We start from the raw sequence: 25,823 nt of genomic DNA, 5'->3' as shown, positions 1-25,823 counted from the left end.
CTATAACTTCCTCCTTGCTCCCATAGTTGGTCCTTTACATAAGTCAATGTCTGCTCTATGCCAGATACTGTCCAAGTACCGAATAATGTGATGAACCAGATACAGTCAGGTTTCACTGTTCGTGAAGATTGTTGTCCACTGGGAGAGAGAAAGTACCTACCTATTTAAATGGCACTAATTTATACTCTGAAAGGAATGGAGAATCGCATCAAAATTCCTCCTTTTCCATCTGGCTACTCATTTACAGTGGAGACCTGGGGATTGGGTTACAATCTGCCTTATAGGCTACCCTCCATATAACCGCTAAGTCCTGTATTGATTTGTTTTCCTAAATTCTAGACAATCAATGCTCTTCTGTCAATCCCCACTTCTGATGTCATCATTACTGCACTATATGATTGATCCTTTTCTTCTGCTTCTTAACACGAAGAAACATGCTTATGTTTTTGGAAGCCAGATATTTTTTGAATCATGCCTTTGTTCTGGTTTCTAGTCTTGGATAAATTGATTTTTAACCTCTCGGAGTCTCACTTTCTTTATATTTAAAGTAAGGACCTAAGTTCCTTGCCTCCATGGATTGTTGTAAGAATTAAGACAATGTATGCAAAGCTTGAACGATGATGCCTTGTGCACAACACATATTAGATAAGCAGGAGTTATTTTTATTGATATTTTCCACAGGGTTGCCAGTATGATCTTTCTAAATCTCCAATCTGATCATATTAAGTCCCTAAATAAGATCTGTTCCTCAAACATCAAGATAAAGGTCCTTTGTAATGTGGTCTCTATTACTCTAACCCCAAACTTTGCAAAGCTTCAGTTGAATGAATTACTCATCGCTTTATGAAATTAGAAGCTTTTACTACTTTCCTTTCCTGTTATAATTCCACTGGGCTGCCCTTTCTAAGACTTTACTCCCTTTACTTAATCTGGTTAACCGTGTCTGTCTTCGAAGTCCAAACTCAGGCATTATCTTTCCCGAATACTTTCCGTGATGCCTCTGAAGAAAGTCCTCTGTGTCTCTGTTTCCCTCTGCACATCTCTGTTCTGTACTTTTTGAAACCTGTCACCCCTGTTTGCTTCCATCAATGCAGTGATTAGGAGTTGTTCGTCTTCATTTCTTCCCTCCTCACATACTGTTTTGTACTGGTTAGGCACTTACTAAAATTCTGGAATCATGTAAATGTGGCATAAGGTGGCTTAAATGTATTTGTTTGCGGTTCAGACCAGTTCAATATGGGATACAGTTCCTTGAAAGGTTCCCAGATGGAGAAAGGATTTATTTCTTATTTTTCCATAGATAGATATAAAGTAAATGGATAGCTAGTAACAAAAGAGAAATTTTAGCGTGCTCTGGGAACTTCAAATAATGACTACTATCCAGATATTCAGAAACATATTGGACCCCTCTCTGAAGAAATTAGATTTCATTGAGATCGCACCACATAATCCCTTATTCAGAGGTTTATTATAGAGGTTTTTATAGCACCACCCCTAGGCTGGATCACCAATTTTCTAATGAAGCTGATTTTGCAATAGTGGAGCCCAGGAATCTGTATGTCTTAAGTGCATCCAGGAGATTCTGATATAGATGGTTCACCAAACAAAGTTTCTCCGGAGACTAGGCATCCTGGAAGAGAGGGTATTATCAATACTTATTTTCAATCATATTCTGAAATCATGGTTATAACAGGTTTATTAATAAATTGTGTAGTTTTCAAAACAAAACACGAATTTGTCGGAAAAGTCGAGCAGAAACATTTTTATGTAACAATTCTAAAGGCAGGTGATTGATACTTAGCATGACATTACATTGATTGATAGCTGGCAGATTTTCCGTCTCTCTTAGGGAGATATATTTTCTTTTCTTTTCTTTTTTAATTTTTATCTATTTTTGAGAGAGAGAGAGACACACAGAATCTGAAGCAGGCTCCAGTCTCCAAGCTGTCAGCACAGACATGGAGCTTGAACCCAAGAAATGTGAGATTGTGACCTGAGCTGAAGTCGGACACTTAATTGACTGAGCCACCTAGGTGCCCCAAAGGAGATGTTTTCTAAGCAGCTAATGAAAAGGTAGATAAAGTTGCCTGTTGGTTTTTGGTTTTGTTTTTTTTTAAACCAAAGCCTGCTGAAAATCTGTCAGTCTTCCCTGCTGCTATGTCATTCTAGAATCTAGCCTGGTCTGTCGTTAGAATGTGGTACCTGGGTGGCTCAGTTGGTTAAGTGTCCGACTCTTGGTTTTGGCTCATATCTAGGGGAGTATCTATATTGTATTCATAGTGCCAGAATGGTTCCAGTAACAAACTAGATTAATGTGGAGCGTGTTGGAAGGATATTTGGAAAGAATGTGAGATGCGTTTGACAAGGACACAGGGATCAGAGTGTAGAGTCCCCTCTATGCCAGAGTATTAGGAATAAAGAAAAAGTAAAAAAAAAAAATCTACCCTATAGGTACGCTTGCCGGTCAAAAAAGAAGTAGTGAGATAGTGTACTTCAGGGTCATCAGAGAAGAAGGATATGTTTGTCCTCTAGTCTCAGAGAAGATGATTGGGTTTGTGACTTTGTGACAGAATAGCTGCATGTAAGTGTGTGTCTGTCTGTAGGAGACCCGGGGATGTAAGGCCCTGGCGTATGTGGTATATCTTCGGATGACATCCCCGCCCCGTCTGGGAGATGCTGCGTTGTCTTACGCCGACGTCTTCAGAAGTATCTTTCTCAGAATGGACTCTGTAGAACACAGGACTATTTATTATTGTTAAGAGACTCGATGCCACCTAAGTTTATGAAACCCTCATTAAAACAAAAGTAAACAGCTTCTTTACTACAGGACTGCTCAGAGCCTTTTCTGTGCTACAGGATGGCAAGGCTCGTCAACACGGAGATTCATCGTGAGCATCTTCCAAACCTAGCCAGCCCCGTGACCTCTCCTTCTACCCCCTCCTTCTCCTCCGGACACACACTTGTCCAGAGCATTCAAAGCACAAACAGAAAACACTGGGGGGAAAATGTGTTTTCTTTAAATGACCAGTAGGATTTAAAAATGGGTACAGAAGAAGTGTATGGAAACAGAAAATGGAGGGTTGATCAGTGTGCTGTTGTCAAGGAGAAAAGTGTCCTATAATCAACACTGGTCTGAGGCTCTATAGAATGACACCAACATCAGGCTAGAAAGAGAAACAAAAGAATAAAACACTATACAAATGCAACTTCCTGAAGATGAATCTTATCTGAGCAAATGTTTCCTGAAATCCGAGTCTGCACCGGATACTGCAGCAAAAATAAGTAAATAAATAAACGTGATTCTTACTTTGCAGAAAGTGCCGTAGTGAAGTCCTAGTAAACTGACTTGTGTTAGCTGTGACTAGGTGTGGAACTTTTAGGGTATGTTCAGAAATGTATTCATTCATTCATTCATTGATAACTGGTCACCTACTGAATACAGTGAGACAGTACATGCTGAATGGACTATATAAGTAAAAATCTCTTTTTTCCACGTATGCTTTGGAAAAGTACAGGGATTCCAGATGGAAGGTATTTAAATGACAGCTTAAGGCATTGCCAACCCATGAAATGAGATAAGTGGATAGATTACAAATGCTTTCTGGCTTCTGGAAGAGGGTGATGCTGGAGACTAGGGCTTGAATATCTAGGCAAATTGTCCCATTTCTTCTTACCCCACTACCTTCTCAAATTGGTATTCATTAAATTTGAGGAAAGCCACATTTAGATTTTTTTAAGTTTATTTATTTATTTGGGGGAGGGGGGGAGGAGAGAGAGAGAGAGAGAGAGAGCAGAGGAGGGGCAAATAGAGAGGCAGAGACAGAATCCCAAGCAGACTCTGCACTATCAGCCCAGAGCCCGATGTGGGGCACCATCTCACAAACCGTGAGATCGTGACCTGAGCCGATATCAAGAGTCAGATGCTCTATTCACTGAACCATCCTTGTGCCTCCACATTGAGAGTTTTTAAAAGAGAATATTGTAAATGAAGGCCATAGGAAATCTAAATCTATTGTTACTTGATCTTAAGACTTACTTTTCTGGAAATATGTAGAAATTCTTAGTCTGAAATCGCTACTTCTATCAATGGACACATATAGATCCTTCTGGAAGGGGATATGGAGCAAGGTGTATTTGGAAACATGTTTTAGGTGATTCTGATGTACACACTGTTCACTATCTTTTGCACACCCTCTGTGCACCAACACCCTAGGACCACTGGCTTACACTACGTAGGCAAGAGCCTCAAAGGCTAGCTTTTGCAAGGGAGATTTGAGTCTCTTTAAATAGACGTATACCAGGTTTTTTTTTTCTGCCAGATTTTGTATCTAATTGATATATAATAAGCCACATGACTGCAATGCAAATTGTAAATACAATACAAGAGTCAGAGAACCAATAGTCAGATATACAATAAGTCAGAGAATCATAAAATGTGACCAGCAGGAATAGAAACATCACCCTGTTTTTTTTTCCAGAATATCAGATAATCATTCTGAGAGCATGTATTTAAAAATTATATTTTGAGATCACATGGTAAATTTCTCATTTTAAAATATTTTTAAAATGGCAATCTGTGATCAAAATGCATAATTAACTCCCCAGATATTTTCAAGTGACAATAATAACCTTGTTTTAATACCACTACCAGTTACTAATGGGAAAGAAGATATGATGAGTCTCTGAATTTTTATTCAGTTTGCTTTTCAGCATTTTTGTGGAAAGGATGTTCTTTCTTTCATTCCTCAGAATAGATAAGAAATTCTACATGAAAGACCTTTCTAGTTACAGGTATAAGAAATATAGCAGTGTTAGTTAGTTAGTGTTTACCAAAAATGTTTTTGCGACCCTTATTTTTGATTCTAAATTTGTTGTTGACTAGTAATAAGGTTCGTATCGTAACAGGCAGTATATATATCCTCATTCGAAATCTATCGTATGGCGCAGAATTCCTAGGTATCTTAATCAGTTTTTTAAGATGGTAAATATTTTTTATTTTTCATGTTATTGAAAAAAAAGTTCTAAGTGAATGAGGCTCTTTGGATTTCTGTAGTTTGATCTGCACAACATCATCTTCCTCAAGGTTGTTTTGGCAAGTTTGTTCATTCAAACCTTTGTTCACAAGTGGTTCTTGGAATGGTTACTTCAAATGGGAGGTCACCTAACACAGATTTATAATCCAATCAGACAGGCCCACGGCCATCCGGGGCTGAGAGATTCTGCAGCACGCTGACGCTTGGTGGAGTTTTATGGGGCTCTTCATCCAGAGGAGATTCTGAGATTATATGTTTTCAGTAAATCGTAACCCAAGGTTTTCTAAATCTTGTTTCAAGAAACTGCCGTTAAAAAGTGGTTACAAAAAAAAGGGAATCTTCTGAATCGTCCGCATGGTGCACTTTTCTTCTCCCTCTTCCCTCCCCCTCTTCTGTCTCCCCTTCTCCTTCTCCTTCTTCTTCTCCCTCCTCTTTCTCTTCCTCTTCCTCCTCCTCCTCTTCCTCCTCTCCCTTCTTCTTCTTAAGGGAAAAGGGGGATTTGGAAGGAAAGATTTTTACTCCTGACTCCCCTCATGTTCATGTCTGTCCTCCTTGGTTCCTAGCACAGAACCTGCCAGTGTTGAGATCAATACCTATTTCTTGAGTGAGAAATCAGTCCTGGGTTGGTTCTTTGAATGTTCACCATCAGTGCACCAGTGCCTTCTGTGGGGCAGCCTGATGCTGTGTGCTGGGCACATGGAGACGGGGTGCTGTGGATGTACCTCCCCGCTGGACCCTGAAGGGCTGCCCAGGCATATGATCGTGTGTCCCAGAGTCACATGACCGGGTATCTTGGGGCATGGGCAAAAGAGTAGTCAGTTCTTAAGCACAGTTTCAGTCAAAGCACCCAAGGAAAGATCACACTGTGTGGGTGTTTGCCAGCAGACTGGAAGAGGACCTGAGGAGTAGGGGGAACCAACCTCCCCGGCCCCTCAGCCCCGATCCTGGGGAAGGAACCTCCTGAGCTCTTGGGCTCTCTGAGATTTTCAGCCACAGTTCTAATCGCACATTTCCTTGCACCCTCGAGCTCATGCAGCGTGTGTTTGTGTTTTGACACGCAGTTCATACTTACCCTGGCCCCAGCTAAGTCCTGCTTTTACACGTGCTAGTGTCTGACCAGGGATAATTTCATATCCAAAATAATGTTCTGCAACAGTGTTTATCAACCCGCCCAATACTTTCATTCTGTTCTCTGTGTACCTGCAACGTGATTGCTCTATTCTTCCTGAACCCTTTCTCTCATGTTTGTTATTACCCGTTTCCCACTTTTTCTAATCACTTTTATAGAGCTGTCCTTGCCCTTTATTCATTAACTGGTTTTTACTGAGGTATAATTTCTATAAAGTGAAATGTGCCCATCTCAAGGGTATAGTTTGATGAGGTTTTAAACCATGTATATATACATATAGTTGTGTTTCCTTTATATTTTCACTATTTTCCTTTTTTTTGGAATAGATCTATTACTTCTGTTAATGTCACTCAATTGCTATATTAATTAAAACTTTTGGCAAACCATACTTAGGTTTTTCCTCATTGGAAACATCTTGGCTCTCCTTTAGACATGTTTTTAATTTAGCATGCATATTTTACCGCTTATAAATTTAATAAATATGCAGGTGGTTATCGGGCAATGAGCTGTCATAAAGCAAACCTACACATTTGTGGATTAAAACCTTATAAGAGCAAACTAAAGCAAGTGTGCAGGTGAATAAATAATATTTAAATTCTCAAATAAGATTTATTCTGTGTGTTAATAGTATACCAATAAATCTTTCATGCACTTAACCTCAATTTGTAAGAACCCACCAAATTCGTGGGGTTTCTAAAAATGTTTTGATTCCAGTACAGGTAACATGCCGTGTAATATTAGTTTCAGGTGTAGAGTGTAGTTTCAGCACTTCCATACGTCATCTGGAGCTCGTCACAAGAAGTGCACTCCTTAATCCTCAAGACCTGTTTCTACCCGCACCCCTCCTTCCCCTCTCCTCTGGTCACGTGGTGCTGGCTTCAGCAGAACATAGACTAAAATATTCTCCAAATTTGAATCTCACCTTTTTGGCTAGAAAACCAGAGATCCTCTCTCTAATTCCTCTGTTTGGTTTTATCGCTTTGTCTTCAAGATGTCCTGGTGTTGTGTCATAGTTGCGAGGCTTACTGATCTTAAAAGCTTAGTAGCAATCTCCTCTACTTATCAGGAAGATAACTCCACGGTTAACACGATATTTCCTTTGGGGCTCTCTGTATTCTAACGTAAGCAGGACGGATAGACTGAAGCCATGTATTCTAGTGAGAGAGTTATAGAATCGAAGCTTATCATGTTCTAATCCTACCCTGTGTACCCAAATGTGAATAGCAATCCTCTACAATATCCTGTTATATGTTAAAAATGTCTTTTCTTGTTCTTGCCCAGAACACTCTTGTTCTTGCTTTTCCGTCTCTGCATGGCTGAGACTATTTGACTGCCTTTCCCTCTCTTCATGGCTCATCCTCCAAAGCTAGAGCAAACACCATATGCTTCCCTGACCAACCCATCCTGAAGTATTCTTTTCGTTTCAGTGAATATAGAAATCGACATCATTAGTTCTCTGGGGGTGAAAAATAACATCCAGGGATAATGACATGGGTCTGAAATGTTCTCTATTTTTATCTGGCATGTTTTCATATTTCCAGAAATACATTTGAAGATCTTAAAGGCATTTTTTTTCTTTTTTTCTTTTTTTTTTTGTATTTGCTCCCCAGATCTTTGATGTGCTTCACAATTTTACCCTTTGTGAAAATAATAAAGTTGAACATAAGAAAGGCCAAGCCGAAGCATAGAGATGTTCAAATACATCATTTGGTATCTGGCAATTCTGGAATTTCATTCAGCATGTACTGAGCACCTCATCCATGAGGCCAAGAGTGGGCAGGAATAGAAAAGAATTAGAAGGCATGAGTTTATTTCCTTCAGACACTCATTTTCCTCTAGCAGGTAAAACAATATGAAAGTAGTGAAACAAGAAGTGTGTGGTGACGTGCCGAAATTATGTGTTCAGCCGTCTGAAGAAATCAAGCAGAAAGTTATTGTAGAAAATATTCCTGATCTAGACCTTCGAGGTCTATTCACTTATGTTTTCCAGTCTAAACGTAAAGTAGGAGAATTACAATAGAAGTGGAAAGAACACTATTTCTAGAAGTACATTGGTTTAATTTCGAAGCAATCTGTCATTCCTATGAGCTTTCATATCCCAATTTTTAATATCATTGTGGCAAGGGTTAAACATGCCAGATCACAGTTTGACTGAAATTGATCACCTCTTTCAAGAATGGTATTTCGTAAGATTATGGTACTGTGTATTTCTTTCTATAACTGCAAACTCAGTGCTATTAGATATTCGTGCGATTTTCTTTACCTTTCTTCAGAAATATGTTCAAGTCCATCATTGAGTAAAACGGTTATATGAAGAGAATCGTATGAATTTGATCCTACCTGCTAAAAGAGAGGAAATCAATATGATTTTTGATTGAGATTCTCACAGGATGTGTACTGTGTAAGATTTTAGAAAGTCAGCCAAGAGAGAAATTAAATATGAATAAAATATGGAGACATCTTGTCTCATTTTTAATAAAGGGATTATTAGAATGTCACAGCACTCATAAACAGCTATGATGAATGGATAAATATTTCTTTATTCTTATTTTTAATAGAGAAAATTATTATCCATATTTCTATTGAAAAATGATTGGAAAACTTAATTTCCTGATTACTTTTTCTCCTTTTCCAGGCTATTGTTTTACTCATTATGTGTATACGCACCTCACTGATGTGCAAACTTTTGAGGAGACATTCTTTAAGATAGCAAAACGTGTTAGCTAGAAATACATGTTTGTAGCATATATTTATGATTGGTTTAGGTGTTGTGATTCCCTAAAGAATCTGAGGATGTTTACAACATAGAGGTAACTGGATCTCTTATGTTTATATTCTTCCCAGTTAAATTAGAAAGAACGTGTATACACACAAGGATAATCAAGCAGAGAACATGTGTTGGATGGACAGCCCTGACCATGGCGAGGATAAGTGGAATTAGGTAAAACTCTACAGAAGGTGGTATTTAATCTGAGTTGTGACAGGGCTCCAGGGCCACTAAAGGACAGAGTGATCGGTGAGAGGTACGAGCTGTGGCTATTCTCAGATATTAGGGTTTTGCGGCAATTTGATATGAAGCGTGAGGGCCAGAGTAAAGCCTTCTGCTTACAACAGAGATCCTACTGGTATAGAAGCAAAAGAGAATGGATGAAATCCAAGATAGACCATTGTGAAGTTCCCCTTTAAGAAAAGGGAAGTATTTGAATGCCATACGCACTGAGCGGGCTTTGGGGGGGCAGAGTAAATAACAGAATTAGTCCATCCAAATACGGCGTCCTACAAATCCCCAACTGAGTGATGGAAAACCAAAATCCTAGAAATCTGGTAGGATGTCCTCACGAAAGGAACATTTTCCCAGGGTCATGGACAACATTTAGTGGATCAAAGACACACTTGATGACAACCAAAGCACTTCCCTGGGGAGGAAAGGAGTGGGATACCAACTAGTGTTGGTTGGCTGGTAGAATCGGAGTCTGAGGTGTGTATGCACCTGTTTAACGTCAGGATGGCAGAGTCGAGGTAAGCCAGTTGGTTAGGACGTTGCAGGTTCAAAGGACAAGTCACACTATTTCCGGTTACAAGGAGCTGTAACTGCTTTTACGTGATGAACTTTTTTTAAGGTTACGAAGCAGAAGTGAGTGGCCCTAACTCCCACGTAGACACATTTTAGAACAATCGGCACCTGGGCCGGCGTTCAGAATGTACCAGAGCCATAATGATTCAGTAGCAGCACTGGCAGTTAGGTAAAAAGACACACTCATCTCAGCCCCTCACCAGAAGGCGTCTGACGCTCCTGAATCAGGACTTGACCCTTAGGGCAGCACGGACTGTATTTTGTTTGACTTCCCCCGCTTCTCCAGCCAAGTCCCGTTAGCCGCTCTCTGCTTCCCTCAGAGACGCATGTACGGTGCCTCCTCTGGACACATGCGGAATAGCAACTAGCTGTTCGGTCCCCTCTCAGCTCGCCGGCTCCGAATTTCAGAGCAAGGATGCGTCCTTCGCTCGGGAAATGGAAAGAGTGATGTATCAAGGTCTCGCACAAGGAGCGTCTCTCCAAGAAATGCAGTCAGGCGGCTCAAATGAGCGTCAGAAAACCGGAGAATCCATGCAGTACCTCCCACTAAGTCCCAGCCCGCTGTGAGTTACAGGCATGCCTCTGTGCCGTGCCTCGGTTTGCGAACGGCCCCCTCCCACACACACACACACACACACACACACACACACACGCACACGCACACCCCATACATACAACCACCACAACGCAGCGCGCACACACACATCACAATACCACAACCACCGCATACACGACAAACCCCTCGCACCACACCTGTTATACACACCTACAATACGCCACGAAAGCAAAATCCTCAAGTCATCACCTGCAACTGTTATATACGCACAAATTCTGTATTTGAGAGAAGGTATGAGAAATGCACAATACATCCCTGTCTCAAAATCAAAACTTATCAAGAACTTTGGGACAAGCAGAACCTAGGAAAACTATGCCATTTCGCGTTTTACAAATGCTCTCATATATGACCTTATGATTCCATCACAGACACCCTTGAAAGAGCATTTATACAAGGCTCAACACATCTCCTCAAGCTGACATTGAATTTTTAATACCAATGAAGAATCAGATGTTGTGTTAACTTAAGAAGCATCCAAACTGAGAATGTCCAGAGATTTGGAAAATAGTTTGTATGTATCTCACTTCTGAAACTTTTCTTAGTATTTTGACCAAACCATTCCATAATCTTGTTCCTTCTACATGGATATTAAATGTTCGGCAACAATTATAGATGGGATTAAATACTTGGACTTCAGCAGCACCCTCTGCTGTGACAGGACCGAGATTTTCAATGTGATTGGCTGTCTAAATTGTTCTCAAATGCGGGGTGTTCTTTGACATCTCACTTAAGAAGTTGCAAATATTATGCAATTTACTAATTATGGAATTAAGCCTGAGTGTGTTTGCTGCTTGGAGAATGTGTTTGTGTCTCATCACAGTTTATTATGCCAAATGACTAAGGCTTCCGTGCTGTACTGTGAGCTATTAAGTCATTCACATATTTCAGGACTCTTATGTCTGGTCATTAAAACTGCCCAAGGAAATAATGTCACCAGCCACGACTACCTGTCCCTATTAAATCACCTTTGGCCTCATAATCTGAGCTTATTGGCTGATCCCTAGTCAATGGTCACCCGGATACCTTAACTTTTGTGGGAAACACCCCCCGTGTGAGTAAACAGTACAGGACATAGAACTGCACCTGTAGCCAAAGGAATACATCATATGTAACAACTGCCAAATTTTTCACATCACTGGACCTGCCTGTGTTAACAAACAAGAGCTGCTAAAACAAACTAATCTGGCATTTCAGCGAGCTGGCCAGCAGGGGTTGGAGCAAGGACAGCATCATAAGTACCTGTCAGGGTAGAACCCCACACGCACCCCTACTCTCACCCAATGCCTGTGTAAGGGCCTTCTCGAAAGTTTCTTTCCTCCATTCGAAGGATAAGGAGGACTCTCTTTCTGAGTCTGTAATTCACACTTTCCAGAACCGAGTTTATAGCTCTGTCGACGCCCATGTTTTGTGATTCTTATGGGATGACATTTGATAATTCTGGATGGCCGTAGATTCCCTTGCCCACCACTTAGTCATTCAGCAATGAGGTGAGACTCCAGACATGGTTCTCAGCACTGGTGATAGAACACATGTGGAGTCCTGGTCCGGGTGGGAAGAGACAGCAGTAACAGGGAAACTGAACGAAGGGGGGAGATTGTGCAAAGTGCTACATAATAAATCAGAGTAGTAAAGAGGAATTCGCTTCCATCCATGTGTGATTCTCAATAGCTTCTACAAATATCCCAGACTTCCAGGGATTGATCATTCATTGAGTGATTGTCATGTACGAAGAACTATATGTGCATTATCTTTCATTAAGCCTACGACTGATCATGAGTTAGATAATATGAAAATCCCCGTCTTTAAGATGGAGATTTATTAACAAGTCAAGATGAAATGTACGTGTGCTTCCTCTAGAACCCCAGTCCCTAACCACTGAGTAATGGTTTCTATATAGATCCTATTATAACTTAAAATATAATTCACTATGACGCATACAAAGGAGTTCTTATACTCAACGAAGTGGGGGCCACCAATCTGGATCATGACTTCCTGGTCATTTTAAAATTAAAATATCCGGGCAAAATTACTGGAGGGGAACCAGGTAAGTAATAAGGATAATAATCAAGTCAGTATAGGATCTGAACAGCTATCACCTGTCATTGATGAGTAGTTGAATTTTCAAGTCAAATAATATGTTTGTGAATACTGTATGTGAATGGAAAATACAGATGCGTGAGACACTCGTCAGTCTTGAGCAATCCAACACAGCAAACATACACTGAAGAAATAGGGCAGAATGAGATGGTCCCAATGACGGTTGTGTAGCCCATCAGTGCGTAAGGAGTCACCACGGACTTCTGTGGTTGGAGAAACCTCCACACAAAAGGCAAGCTGCATACGGGAAAGGAAAAGGCTATGGTAATTCAGAGGAAGAAAGGGAACATGCCTTTGATGTAAAAAGCTCAGCCCTGGACAAGTCATGGTGGTCACAGCGAAAACCCCATATTTGAGCATGATGAGCATGGTGAGACAGGAAAGTTCCATAGAGAGAACGAGTAGGGAAAGGCAAAGTCGGGGAAGTCAGCGAGGCTTGCTCACAGGATATGTTAAAGTGATGGCATGAAGGTTGTGGAGAATTATGAGCACAGAAACGAGGTGAGTGTGGGGCTTTAGGTACGCTTTGTTGACTACGATCTGGAGGACACATCTCAGTGCAAAAACCATGGAAGTTGAAAATTTGACCAAGATGCCACTCATACGCTAGACTTATGAAATGACATGGGTACTTTAGAAATCCTTGGGAATCTTTGAAGATAACCATAATCCCATTTATTAGTGTGGAAAGAAATGTCAGAAATTAGAGGGTTTGAAGAGAATAAGCACTATTATGGAAGCACTATAAACTCGGACCTTCCCGAGTGCTACAGGGTATTACCCAAACAATGCAAAGACACTAATCCACAGGGATACATGCACCCCTATGTTTATCGGAGCATTACTTAAAATAGCCAAGATACGGAAACAACCCAGTATCCATCGATAGATGAATGGATAAAGAGGTGGTTTTTATGTACAATGGAATGTTAATCAGTCATAAGGAAGAATGCAATCTTGCCATTTGCAACGACATGGATGAACCCAGAGGGTATAATGCTGAGCGAATAAGTCACTTAGAAAAAGACAAAGATCATATGATCTGGCTCATATGTGGAACTTAAGAAACAAGCAAACAAAACGAGCCAAGGAAAAAGAGAGAGGCAAATCAAGAAACAGACTCTTAACTCTAGAGAACACACTGATGGTCACCAGAGGGGAAGTGGGGGTGGTGGGGGGAAATAGTGGGTGGGGGAAATTACACTGTATACTAGCTCTATTGGAATTTAAAACATAAAAAAATAGGTTAAAAATGAGAATAAATGCTGATAAAGTGGATTCCAATGTGAAGGATCACACATTTGAGAAGATTCAACAGAAAGAGAAAAATCCAGCTTCTTGGCCTCAATCCTACCCGGGATATATTTAAAAGTGTTTAAAATACATGTACAAATTCAATAAGATGGAAGGGATGACCAAAAATATTTAAGAAAGGAAAGGAATAGCAGAGATTGATGTTCCTACAGAGTTAGCGGAGAATGGGATCAAAGGGCTGAAACAGGAGGAGACTTGAGGCCAAGCCCCTGGAATCCCCCTACCCCAAATGTTTCTCTCCAATGGGCTCACAGAAGCATCTCACATCGCCATAGGGCACCATGCCAAAGTTCTGCAATGCCTCAGAGGAGCCTCTTTTCTCTTCCCTTCCCAGCCACGGCTGGCTGAACGTGCTCTCGTGAGCCAAAGCCTATCTTGCCCGTCAGTATGCCCCCAGGACGGAGCAGAGGGCCTCGCATTCTGGAATACTCAAATACTAGCTGAGGAAATGAATGAGAGGGATTTGAGGGCAGCGCAGCACCCCGAGACCCAGAGTTTCCAGTGGGGATCAGGAACTTCTGAGAGGCAGGGTGAGGAAACCCTCACGGTCATATCGCAACATCTCGCATGAGTTTGTGGCTGGACAGAAGTCTCTACCTCGAGGTGGTCTCTACCACCTGTGTTAGGACAGAAGTCTCTACCTCGAGTGCACCTAGGTGGTTCAGTCAGTTGAGTGTCCGACTCTTAGTTTTGGCTCAGGTCATGATCGCAGGTAGTGGAATCCAGTCCTGCCTGGGACTCCGTACTGAGCATGGAGCCTGCTTGGGATTCTCTCTCTCCCTCTCTCTCTCTGCCCCTCCCCACCCCTCTCTGTCTCTCAATAAATACGCTTTAAAAAAAAACAAAAAACAGTCTCTACATCACTTTGCAGGGATGCTCTCTGTTCCAGGATCACAGGGGACAGAAGACAGATGACCCAGCCTGGATTGGTCCAATGTCAGTGGTACAAAGCTGTGTAATTTGGCTAGCATTTAAGCAATTAACTAAAAAGATTATGGTGGAGTCTTTTCTAGCATAGGTCATTTCGAAGAGGAAGGATTCATGTCTTCTGTGGTAGAAACTTAGAGACTTGCGATTTCTAAGAGGGCCAGTTTAAAGATCCATAGGGAATAATATCATGTTTGATAGGAGGTCATTCTGATTTGCTCGGTACTGGGGGCTTTCAGTTTTAAAAGTGGGACAGTCTCTGGCAAACCAGGACAGTTGGTGACATCCTCTGCGGCGGCATTATTGACCCCATGTGGTTCCTCAGTGTTTCTTGCTCTGCCTTAGGAACTGTAGACATGCTCTTCCCATGGTGGACACACTCTTTCTGTCCTTCCTTCTCCCTGATCTGTTTCCTCTGGCTGATGCCTTTTCTTCAACTCAGCATCACTTCTCTTCCTCCTCCCCGTCCTCCTTCTCTTCCTCCCCCCTCCCCCCTCCTCCCCCTTCCCCTCCACTCCTCTTCCCCTTCTTCCTCTTTCTTCTTCTTGTTCTTCTTCTTCTTCTTCTTATTCTTCTCCTCCTCCTCCTCCTTCTTCATGAGCTTTCTGTACAGAAATATGTTATATATTTAAACCTTCATATATATATATATATATATATATATATATATATATATATATATCACTTATTTATTTTAGAGAGAGAGAGAGCTGGGGAGGGACCGAGAGAGAGGAGGAAAGAGAGTCTCAAACAGTCTCTACACTGTCAGCTCAGAGCCCGATGCAGGGTTCCGTCTCACACCCTGTGAGATCATGAGCTGAGCCAAAATCAGGAGTCAGAGACTTAACTGACCAAGCCACGTAGGCACCACAATTCACCATTTCTTCTTGCGTTTTTTCACTCTTTACTCCCTCAGCCCCAAGGTCCCCAACACAATTGTGAGCCCCGTGGGACAGCTCCACTATTTTGAAATGTAATGGGAGAAAGCAAGCAGGACTTGTGTTTGGGAAGTAGACCTGAGATTTTGTTTTTTAATACTTGCTTCTTTTATGTGTTTTTTAAATTTCCTTTAACGAGTTTCTAAAAATGATAGTCTGTCTTTTCATTCCTCAAAATATATTAGAAATTCTGCCTTAAAGAGTTGTTAGTGATTAGCATTTGGAATAGGTTGTATTAGTGCTTATTAAGAATGTTGCTCAAAAATGTGTATTTGTGATTCTAAATCTTGTGACTAGCCACGAGATTCATCATGTAACGGGCACAAGGTCCTCATGCTAAATGTATCAAATGATAGGAAAGACAGCACATAGCACTTCAGGAATTCATCACATCCTGTCTTCACTGTAGTGTTTTATTTACTTATTTTTTTTAAGTTTATTTATTTTTGAGAGAGAGAGTGGGGAGGGGCAGAGAGAGGGACAGAGGACATGAAGCTGGCTCTGAGCTGACAGCAGACAGCCCCACACAGGGCTCGAACCCACAAACCGCGAGATCATGACCTGAGCCAAAGTCAGAAACTTAACCAACTGAGCCACCCAGGTGCCCCTTCACAGTAGTATTTTAATGGGTGGCAGTATTATAACAAGTTTATTGATGAATTTATGCCTCATTAACACGTGTTAAAGCTTGACTTGTGCAGGCTGCCTTCAAGGGGACTTGGCTGAGGTCAGGCACCGTGATTCCCTCTTGGGGTCCAGGGCAGAGGCTGCTCTTTTCCAGGGAGAGAAAGAGGGAAGTGATGGATGGACAGGTGGAGGCTGTTGAGCTGGACGGCAGGCCGGGTGAGCAGGACCGGTTGGTACCCCGGCTTGCCATGGCCAAGGTCAGTTGGAATGGCTGACCCCTGGTGGACTAGCGGCCCCTGTGGGTGGGTTTAGGGAGAGGGCAGGAAGGACAGCTGCACTTCATTTTTGTGAACTGATCATAGGGAGTGAGGACCAGAGGTCCGCAAAGTTCATTTTCTCTGCCAAATTGTAGTAACATGTTTGAGCAATGTGAAAACACTCGCTAATTCAAAGCCTTTTCAACTTCTTCTGTTGTGGTTGGATTTGAACAATGACTTAAAGGTCAAACACTTAAAATTCTCATCCTGGGCTTGATGGCCATAGGATCCCCACAGAGTGTGCCTGGACCCTACTGCAATCGGGTTGAAAATAAGCAATGTTGAAAGAGGCAAGGGACCTTCCTTCCACTCCATTAATGCAGACTTGACGGGCAGAGATGGACTGCAAGAAAAAAAGAATTTTTGCTGCAGTTCCTGGGAAGAAGTGCCGTGGTTTCCCGAGATAACATAACAAATGGTATTTGCTCTACAGAATGCTCGTCACAGAACATAAGGTCAGAAAGGGGGAAAATCCAAATCACCTTCACAGGCTGAGAGTTCCATCAATGATAAAATTGTCAAGAAGGATGTTATCAAGATGAATATAATTACTAAATATGTTGCAAGAAGGTGGTTCCTTTGGAAATAGGTGTCTATCTAGGTGAGTCGGCCGAGTGACTTTGAAATAACAGCCTGTGCTAAAGGTTATCAGGGAAGAAAATTAAAGTAAGGCTTACCGCTGAAATTCAGACTATCCCCCTATTCATTCTGCTGACAAGTTGGCTTTCCAGTTTAATTTCTGCTTAGCAGTACATCACTATGAGTTTGCTGCTGATTGCAGTTTCTTTTGGTAACATTCCTTGATTCCTTAGCTCTCCTTCACTCCCAGTTGAAATGCTGGGTGCAGTTTTATTCTGTCTTAAAGATGGGGGAAAAAAGGTATTTAAAAATAAAAAAGAAGTGTATTTAAAGAAGTGTATTTAAAGGTGCACATTTCATAGAATAATATAATGATAATTTCGAGATTTCAGATTCCTGTAAAAAACTACAATATAATTATTCAAGTTGTAAAGTCACGTTACAAATCTGGGGCGAATTCGAGTGTTAACTCTCTTTATGTGATTTAAGGAGAAGCACACATTTGCTAATAGGTCTTCTCTCAATTTAGAATTTACCATTTTGGCAATTTACTATCATGCCGTAGATGAAATTTTCTGAGGGCGCCTGGGTGGCTCAGTCAGTTAAGCGTCCGACTTCGGCTCAGATCATGATGTCACAGTTCATGAGTTCGAGCCCCGCGTCGGGCTCTGTGCTGACAGCTCAGAGCCTCGAGCCTGCTTCGGATTCTGTGTCTCCCTCTCTCCCTGCCCCTCCTCCGCTTGTATGTGCTCACTCTCTCTCTCTCTCTTTCTCTCTCTCTCAAATAAATAAATAAATAAATAAACAAACAAACAAACTTAAAAAAAAACAAGGAATGTCACACAAAACTCCTATTATCCAAGACCAATTTTAAAAATAAAGATTCTGGTATTTCCTCAAATTCTGGAAAGTTTTGTCACTTTGATCACTTGAAACTCTGCAAATGCATGCAACACCTTTCAGTCTAATTTGTGCAGAAATAGAGAACGTGAGAAGTAGCTGTTTGAATGTTTACAGAGCTTTTAACTTAAAGTAGGTCACTACACTGCTTCAAACATTTCTTCAGGATTTTGAGGCAAGGGGGAATCCCAGAATTGGGCTTTTTCTTGTTCGAGTAGAAGTTTTGATAACCCTAAAATGTTACAAAGTTAAAGAAATCAGGTACTATGTTGAGGAATACATATACTGTAATGGTAATCTTAAATTATGAGCTTTGTAATGAATGTTTCAATGTACAAGGAAATTGTACGTTGTGAAACAGATCCAGAGAGGAGACACAGTGCTTTTCAGCCCTCACCTTGGAACTTTAGTCACGCTTCTAACGTGTTCTCTTCTCTAACCCCAGTGCCTTTTCAAATATATTTTTAATTTTTCTGCACTGTGTTTAATATGGTAATAAAGACCAACTCCTGAAAGGGGGGTGGGGTGTGATAACAGGTGTAGCCAGTCCTTGAATGGAGGTTTTCCTTTGTATGTACATCATGGTTTTAATCCTTCATTCAAACATCTGATGGCCTTAGTAATTAAGATACCATCATAGGGACCATTGGGACTCCATAAAAGAATTCCATATGGAGTCAGGGTGAACCACTAACAGATTAATTGGAGAAAAACACGAGGTAATGCAGGTAATGGTAGCCAAAGATTCACTGTGCACAGTGACCAGGAAGCAAAACAAAGGCTTGCCTTGGACACGTTATTTCTCTTGCACATTTTCTATTTTCTGAACTACAGAATGTGTTCTTCAGCTTTTGGAAACATATATGGACCGTAAATATTCATAATAGTGCATATGGAACTTTAAAATTTCTCCAAGAGTATGTCCAAGAATATCTCAGGCCCTTTTTACCAAACCTTTTCTATTATAACTTTATACCTAGAAATCATGTTTTCTCATTTCTTATGAAATATATGATCAAGTCAAGGTAAGCGAGATGGCTCTTTAAAGGTAAAAAAAAAATCATCCAGGAAAGTGAGTATTATTGGTATCAAAACTGAAATAAGAGATGCCCAAATTTACCTTTGTTATGTATCCAAAATTGAGAAACAAGTAAATTCTGTTTTTATTGATACTGTTATCAGTATAATATGTGCAAATCACCCAACAAGGAGGCATAAGAACAAAAGCATATACATACTGAAATTTCTAGATTTAGAATCTGCTATGTTTGCTGAATTGTGGAATCGCAAGATTAATAAACTGCCTATTGGGTTTGAGCAAATGTATCAGTACCAGCTCAATGAAATTATTTGCTAGCTACTTGAAAAGGTACTATGAGGTTGCCACCAGAAGACGGTATTTATGTGACCAGATAATTGAATCCTATAGGGTGCCATTGGTTGTTGATATCAGAATAAGAATATGGGTCTTTTTTGAAAGTTGGAAATGATTGGTTGAATGGGTGTCTACTTCTTTTGTGCTGGTAAGGCACTAATTTCTCAAAGGATTTACATCAAACTTTATTTTCCCCATCTAACACACCTGTAACAGTAGAGCAGTCTGGATGCTTAAATAGAACTAGTCTCACGAATGACAGGGAGTTTTAAGTGTTGTGTCCTATCCTCAGCTCCATAATTGACTCACTGTATGAGGTAATAAGATGATATTTGTAAAGCGAGGCATGGGTCTCATAAGAAAAGAACTATGTAAATAGGAAGCATTGTTATTAGTTAAAGCCTCCCCCCCATAGTCTTTGAAGTCAATATGACATCGAGTTGAGTAGAAAGGAGGGGAAATTCACATTCTGACTGCCACTTAGCTGGAGACCATTTAATTAAGAACCATTTTGGAGGATTTTTCTTGCTATTTTAATGAAATTCAATCCATCATGCTTATTATCACAGTACTCATGCTTATCCTTGTTGGCAATGGGGGGGTGCAGGTGACTGCCCTCCTCAAAGGCATTTAGGGGGCACATCATTAGGCTAGGGTCAACGTCACATCCGATCGTTGTGGGCATGTATAGCTTTTCAGTTTTAGTGGTTTGATCTTCAGGTCAAGCCCATGCTTATTCATTCTCATTGAGATAGGTGTCCTCTGTTAGATCAGTATGCATCTTGGAATTTGTATCTGAGGTGGAGAACTAAGGTCTAAGAACTGATGTTCAAGATCTATAGAAACTAGAATCTCCTAGTACACTCAGAGCAAACTTCGACTAGAGTCCCATGTCTTAGAATGAATAGGACAGTCCTCCAGTTTCTATGTGAACTTTACCAGGCCACAGAGCCGGGGAAAAGAATGAACCAAACTTGAGGATAGTCAATGAAGTATCTCGTAATAATGGGACAGTCTTTTGAAATGCTTACCACGTAAAAACCAAGCGGAAGCGAGGAAAGCTTTGGGTGAACAGCATTTAACGTATCAGGATGTGAAACATCAGTCATCCCATTTCAGGTGAGACCTACACTTATCCAGGCTGACCCCGGCCACCAGGCCTCCGGAGAGATGTGTGTGTGTGTGTGTGTGTGTGTGTGTGTGTGTGTGTTTGCATGCGCGCACGCACACTGAAGGCATTTGTGGAAAGGGGAGGTGACTCCCTGGCTGTCTTGAAAGATCAGAAATGTTGGGGGCCTATCTTAACTCTACACTGATTTAGCTTTGAATAACTTCTTTATAATTCTTTGAGAAAGGTAGTTATAGATTAAGTACCTCTCTTGTTCAGTTTTTGTGCAGCTTACATAAAATTTCTGCCGATTTTATTCCAAATATCACTGAAACAGTGCCAGAAGTCGTGTCCTCTAGAACGTCCTCCACAGTAAATTGACTGGTGAGAGTTAATATTGATATAAACCATCAACTTTGTATTAAGATTCTTTATCTCCTTTCACTTTGGATAGGTGTTTTTTCTATGACATCTGCAGGATACATCCTATCACGTAATTTACTTGAGTCCAGTGAATTCTGGCCTGTCCATCACCCCCACCACCCACTTGTCTAACGATATGTGAGCAGAGTCATTAGTAAGACCCCTTTCCTTCATTTGATGATGCAAGAGTCCTGTGAACTGGACCCCAGAACCAGGGTCTGCAGAATGCCCTGTCCTTGGTTCTTGGTGCTCCCACTCATGACTTCTGCCTCTTTGGCTGACGGTGCCACCCTTTTCTGCTGGGTCTCCATGGTTCGTTGTTACAGCGACTCTTGGCGAGCACAGAGTTGGCTTTCACAGTTAGCTAGATCACCTGAAGCTTAGCTCCAGGAGACATTTTTCCTAAGTGCAGACAATTCACTAGTGGTCAGCCATGTGCCAGACTCCTGAGTGGTCCTGCTACCATCAATGCCATCTGGGACTGGATATGTCCCCTCCACTATTCTCCCCCTGTTGGGAGATACACCTCTGTCCTCTGGTCTTGGACCAGGCTTGGGCCTCCTTCAAGCGTGTGCCTCCTACCTTCCCTCCCTCACATTCAGTTCACATTTAGGCTTCCGTGGTTCTAACCTTCCAAACAGCATCCTACCAAGAAGGAGGTGATTGTATGTATGTCTGTTTCAACCAGTCCCCTGAAAATAAAGTGTTCCGTCCACCACTCAATGCCCCTGCTGAAAGGAACAGCCATGACAGCTCAGTCAGAAAGGCTTTCCTAATTCTGTGGATGTGGAATGAGAAAATGTGGCCATGGATGTTTCTCTTCAGGAACCTAGAGAAGCCAGAACTTGGAGACTCAATTGCTTATTCTGGTATAAAGTGAATAATAAAGAGGTAAGTGAGACTACTTCAGTATTCCAGATGAGGTAAAATTGCTGATTAACTCCCTTTGGAAAGCAATATGGTGGAATTAGAGTAAAACAGGAAGGTTTTAAAATGAATAGCCTTTGCAGTCTTGGTTCTTATTCTTAAGTTCGGCACTTTCAGAGGTAACCGTGTTGAATCCCTTCACACAGTTCTCCATTCTGAAAATCTGTTCCCGCTGCCCAAAGAGACAAAACCAGCCTCTTTTGCCAAACCTATAAATAAGTATTATATTCTCACTGACAGATTTAAAACATAGTGTTACAGACATGTATTTAGAGTTTGTATCAGAATTTCACTTCCCTTTCCTAAATTTTCAAATGTACTTGTTTCATCATCTTCTCTCAATTAAAAGATTATTGATCAGGTTGTGCTCTGATATATATGTGTGTGTGTAATATATATCTGTATGATTAAAAAACATAAATATATATGTGTATACATATACATAAGCAAACACACACACACACACACACATATATATGACGTTCATATTGCTAAGCTGTTTTTATGGAATGTGTATGTGTATTTGTCTTTGTTTTATACTATCAATCACTTTCTTAATTGTCTTTATTCTTATTTGATGTTATTTGAGATTCCCTATACCTTTTCTCACCCACCAAGTTTGTTTTCCGTCTATTTTATGAATATCCGTCACTCCCCTTAGTAGAGTGAGTTTTTAGTACGTGTAGTAGTAGAGTCCTGACTAACGCGACACGGGGAGGACTCACAAATGAAAATGCTGTGTAACCTGATTTCTGAGTCGAGTTACCTTATTTCTTCTGTGTTCATGTCACATTTCCCCAGTAAGGGGAAAAGATTCTTCAGTTTCACCGATTGGCAACAGCTAGGAAACTGCAAAAGGCATTCTTAGCCTGCATTTTTACCATTTTGTTAAGTGATGGATTAGGGAAACAGGAAAAGGTAATGCACCTTTATGTGTGTTATATTCTTTTACACGGATGAGCCACACATCTTCCTTTTCCACGTGCTGTTTTCAAGGCTGGAAGATGCAAAATCAACTTCGCTGACAATTTATGACAAACGATTTAAAATTAAAGATATTTTCATGTTTGTTACTTCTTCTCCTTAAGGTGACAGGGAGCTAATGCTGACAGTATTTTACACACATTTTTACACTTAAATATCTTAATGATCCTTAGATTGTGATCACATTAACCTTAACATACACAAAAAAGGTTCAAAGTAGGTTAACGTAGACAAAGTACCAAGTGTGTTCATAGTAAAATCACAGATCTGAAAATGGTCCTGTCTGTAGAGACTTCTTTTTTAGAAAAATTTTCATGTTCATTTATTTTGAAAGAAAGAGAGAGAGTAGGGGAGGGGCAGAGAGTGAGAGAGAGAGGGGGAAGGAAAATCTCAGGCTGGCTCCTGGCTGTCAGCACACAGCTGGATGTGGGGGTCAGTCTCACGAACTGCAAAATCATGATGGGAGCCCAAATCGGGAGTCAGACACTTTAACCAACGGAGCCACCCAGGTGCCCCTCTGTGAAGATATTTGTACCATCGTATTATCATTGCAAAGTGATGTAACCCTTAGGAAACATAATTAACAACTGACTAGTTATGGTGAAAAAAATATATGTTATTATTATGTTATATATAATATTCTTGAATTTAAAAATTTTTTTTCAACGTTTATTATTTATTTTTTTGGGACAGAGAGAGACAGAGCACGAACGGGGGAGGGGCAGAGAGAGAGGGAGACACAGAATGGGAAACAGGCTCCAGGCTCTGAGCCATCAGCCCAGAGCCAGACTCGGGGCTCGAACTCACGGACCGCGAGATCGTGACCTGAGCGGAAGTCGGACGCTTAACCGACTGCGCCACCCAGGCGCCCCGAGTTTCCAAACTTTAAAGCTAGCATCTTACCCTTAGGATTATGCGTGTGTGTATAAAATTTTGTATTTTATAATTATTTTTAATTTATATATATTTTACTACATGTATTTGCATTTTATATAAAATTCAAGTGGGGTGCCTTGCTGGTATTTCAATTTATCATATTCTTTTATCTTCCTATGCCAGTACACACATAGAAAAAGCGATCGTTTGATATTCTACTTTTTCACTTGTACAAAATTCCCCAGATTTGTGCTGTGTTTTTTTTTTTTTTTTTTTTTTTTTTTGTAACACCGTTTTATTAAGAGTGAACCCTTTTCAGTATTCCTAAACTGTAAACAATGAGAAACTGAAGTATCAAAGGAAACACATCAGGGATCATCTATAACAGACAGAAACTTTTAAATTTTCTTATTGCCTTTATACAATCAATGCATATGTAAGTAAAACTGAATTCCTTATTAGGCAAACATTTTTGCATATGCTGCCTTCTCTTTATCTTTCTGTGCCTTTATCTTTTGTTTGACTTTCAGCAATTCTGCCTGGATAGCTTTATCTTCTGGTGCTATCTTCTGAGCTTTCTTAAGATCAGCCAAAGCTTGATCGTATTCTTTTAATCCTTGCCATCCTTGGGCTCTACGGTACAATGCTTTCGTATTTGATGGGTCTATTTCAAGAGCCTCCAAACAACTGTCAATTGCTCCCTGCCAATTTGACATCTTCAGTTTACAAGCACCAATATTCAGCACGCAGCTTAAAGCTATAGGTTGCAGCTTCAATCTGTCTGCTTTCTCAGTAACAGCCTTTGAACCTTCCACGTATCTTAAAACTTTTGTATATTTTTTAATGGCCATCTCCCAATTCTGGGATTTGAAAAAAGTATTTCCAATATTTTTTAAGTCTTCTGTTATTAGTAAAATGTTATCTACATCTTTTAAATCTATATCTGCATCCTCAGGGAAATCTGGATGACTGTCACCAGAGCCATCTTTTGGGAATATGCCCCAATCATCCCCTTCCTTCAATTCTCCGCATTCTGCAATAATGCACAATTTGGCAGGTTTTTCACCTTTCACTTCTACATTTTCCAGTGTCCTTGCCACACCCATTCCTTTAATTACTTGACCAAATACCACATGTTTCCCATCCAAATGAGGAGTCGGAACTGTTGTGATAAAGAACTGAGAACCATTTGTATTGGAGCCTGCGTTTGCCATGCTCAATAAACCTTCCTGGTCATGCTTATAATAGAAATTTTCATCTTCAAATTTTTCACCATAAATACTTTCTCCGCCTGTCCCATTTTGATTTGAGAAGTCTCCACCCTGAATCATAAATTTCTTAATAATTTGATGGAAAGGACATCCTTTGAAATGGAGAGGTTTCCCAGTGGTGGGTCTAATGCCTTTTTCTCCTGTACACAATGCACGAAAATTTTCTGCAGTTTTCGGTACAATATCTGCAAACAATTCTAAGACAATTCGACCAACTCGCTCCCCTCCGATGTCCACGTCAAAGAAGACTCGGGGGTTACTGGGGTTGGAGGGCTTAGTCTGGGGGGACGGGTGAGCCATACTGAATTGCTGATGCGCTTGGGAGCGAACTCAGACAATCTCGTGGACGCCCAGCACCTTCGACCCCAAAGCTACTTTCTCCGCGACGATCTGTCGATTTGTGCTGTTTTTGAGAGAGAGAGAGAGAGAGAGAGAGAGAGAGCGAGCAGGGGGGAGGGGGAGAGAGAAGACGAGCGAGAGAATAAGAAGCAGAGGAGTGTGACACGGGACTCAGACTCACAAAGTGTGAGATCATGACCTGAGCCGAAGTCAAGAATCGGATGCTTAACTAACTGAGCCACCCAGGTGCCCCTAAATCCCCCAGATTTTTAAATATTTCTGAAAAAAAATATTTTAAAAAGCTGTAAAATGCCATCATGTTCATGTACAATGATCTAGTGAGGCGATATCCAATAAGTAATAGGGACTATTTCCTCAAATTTCACTACAATAAATAATCCTTTGGCTTAAAAAAATCCACTTGTACAGAACTCTTGAAGAAAGTCAATGATCCAAAATGCACAGATTC

General features: G+C 40.8%; 1 protein-coding gene across 1 annotated transcript; it reads right to left on the bottom strand.

Moving 5' to 3' along the window:
* Positions 1-3,912: 3,912 nt before the first annotated feature.
* On the bottom strand, positions 3,913-25,386 carry LOC125163879 (peptidyl-prolyl cis-trans isomerase D-like). Its single transcript, XM_047856134.1, has 4 exons — positions 24,036-25,386; positions 23,285-23,288; positions 13,654-13,663; positions 3,913-3,923 (listed from the first exon to the last, which is right to left on the bottom strand). Exon 1 carries the CDS (start codon positions 25,313-25,315, stop codon positions 24,203-24,205), a length of 1,113 nt encoding a protein of 370 aa, XP_047712090.1. The 5' UTR covers positions 25,316-25,386; the 3' UTR covers positions 3,913-3,923; positions 13,654-13,663; positions 23,285-23,288; positions 24,036-24,202.
* Positions 25,387-25,823: the final 437 nt, after the last annotated feature.

Source organism: Prionailurus viverrinus, chromosome B1 (genome assembly GCF_022837055.1).
Source record: "Prionailurus viverrinus isolate Anna chromosome B1, UM_Priviv_1.0, whole genome shotgun sequence".
In the NCBI taxonomy this organism is placed as follows: Eukaryota; Metazoa; Chordata; class Mammalia; order Carnivora; family Felidae; genus Prionailurus; species Prionailurus viverrinus.
This window is presented reverse-complemented; position numbering and strand designations above follow the sequence as displayed.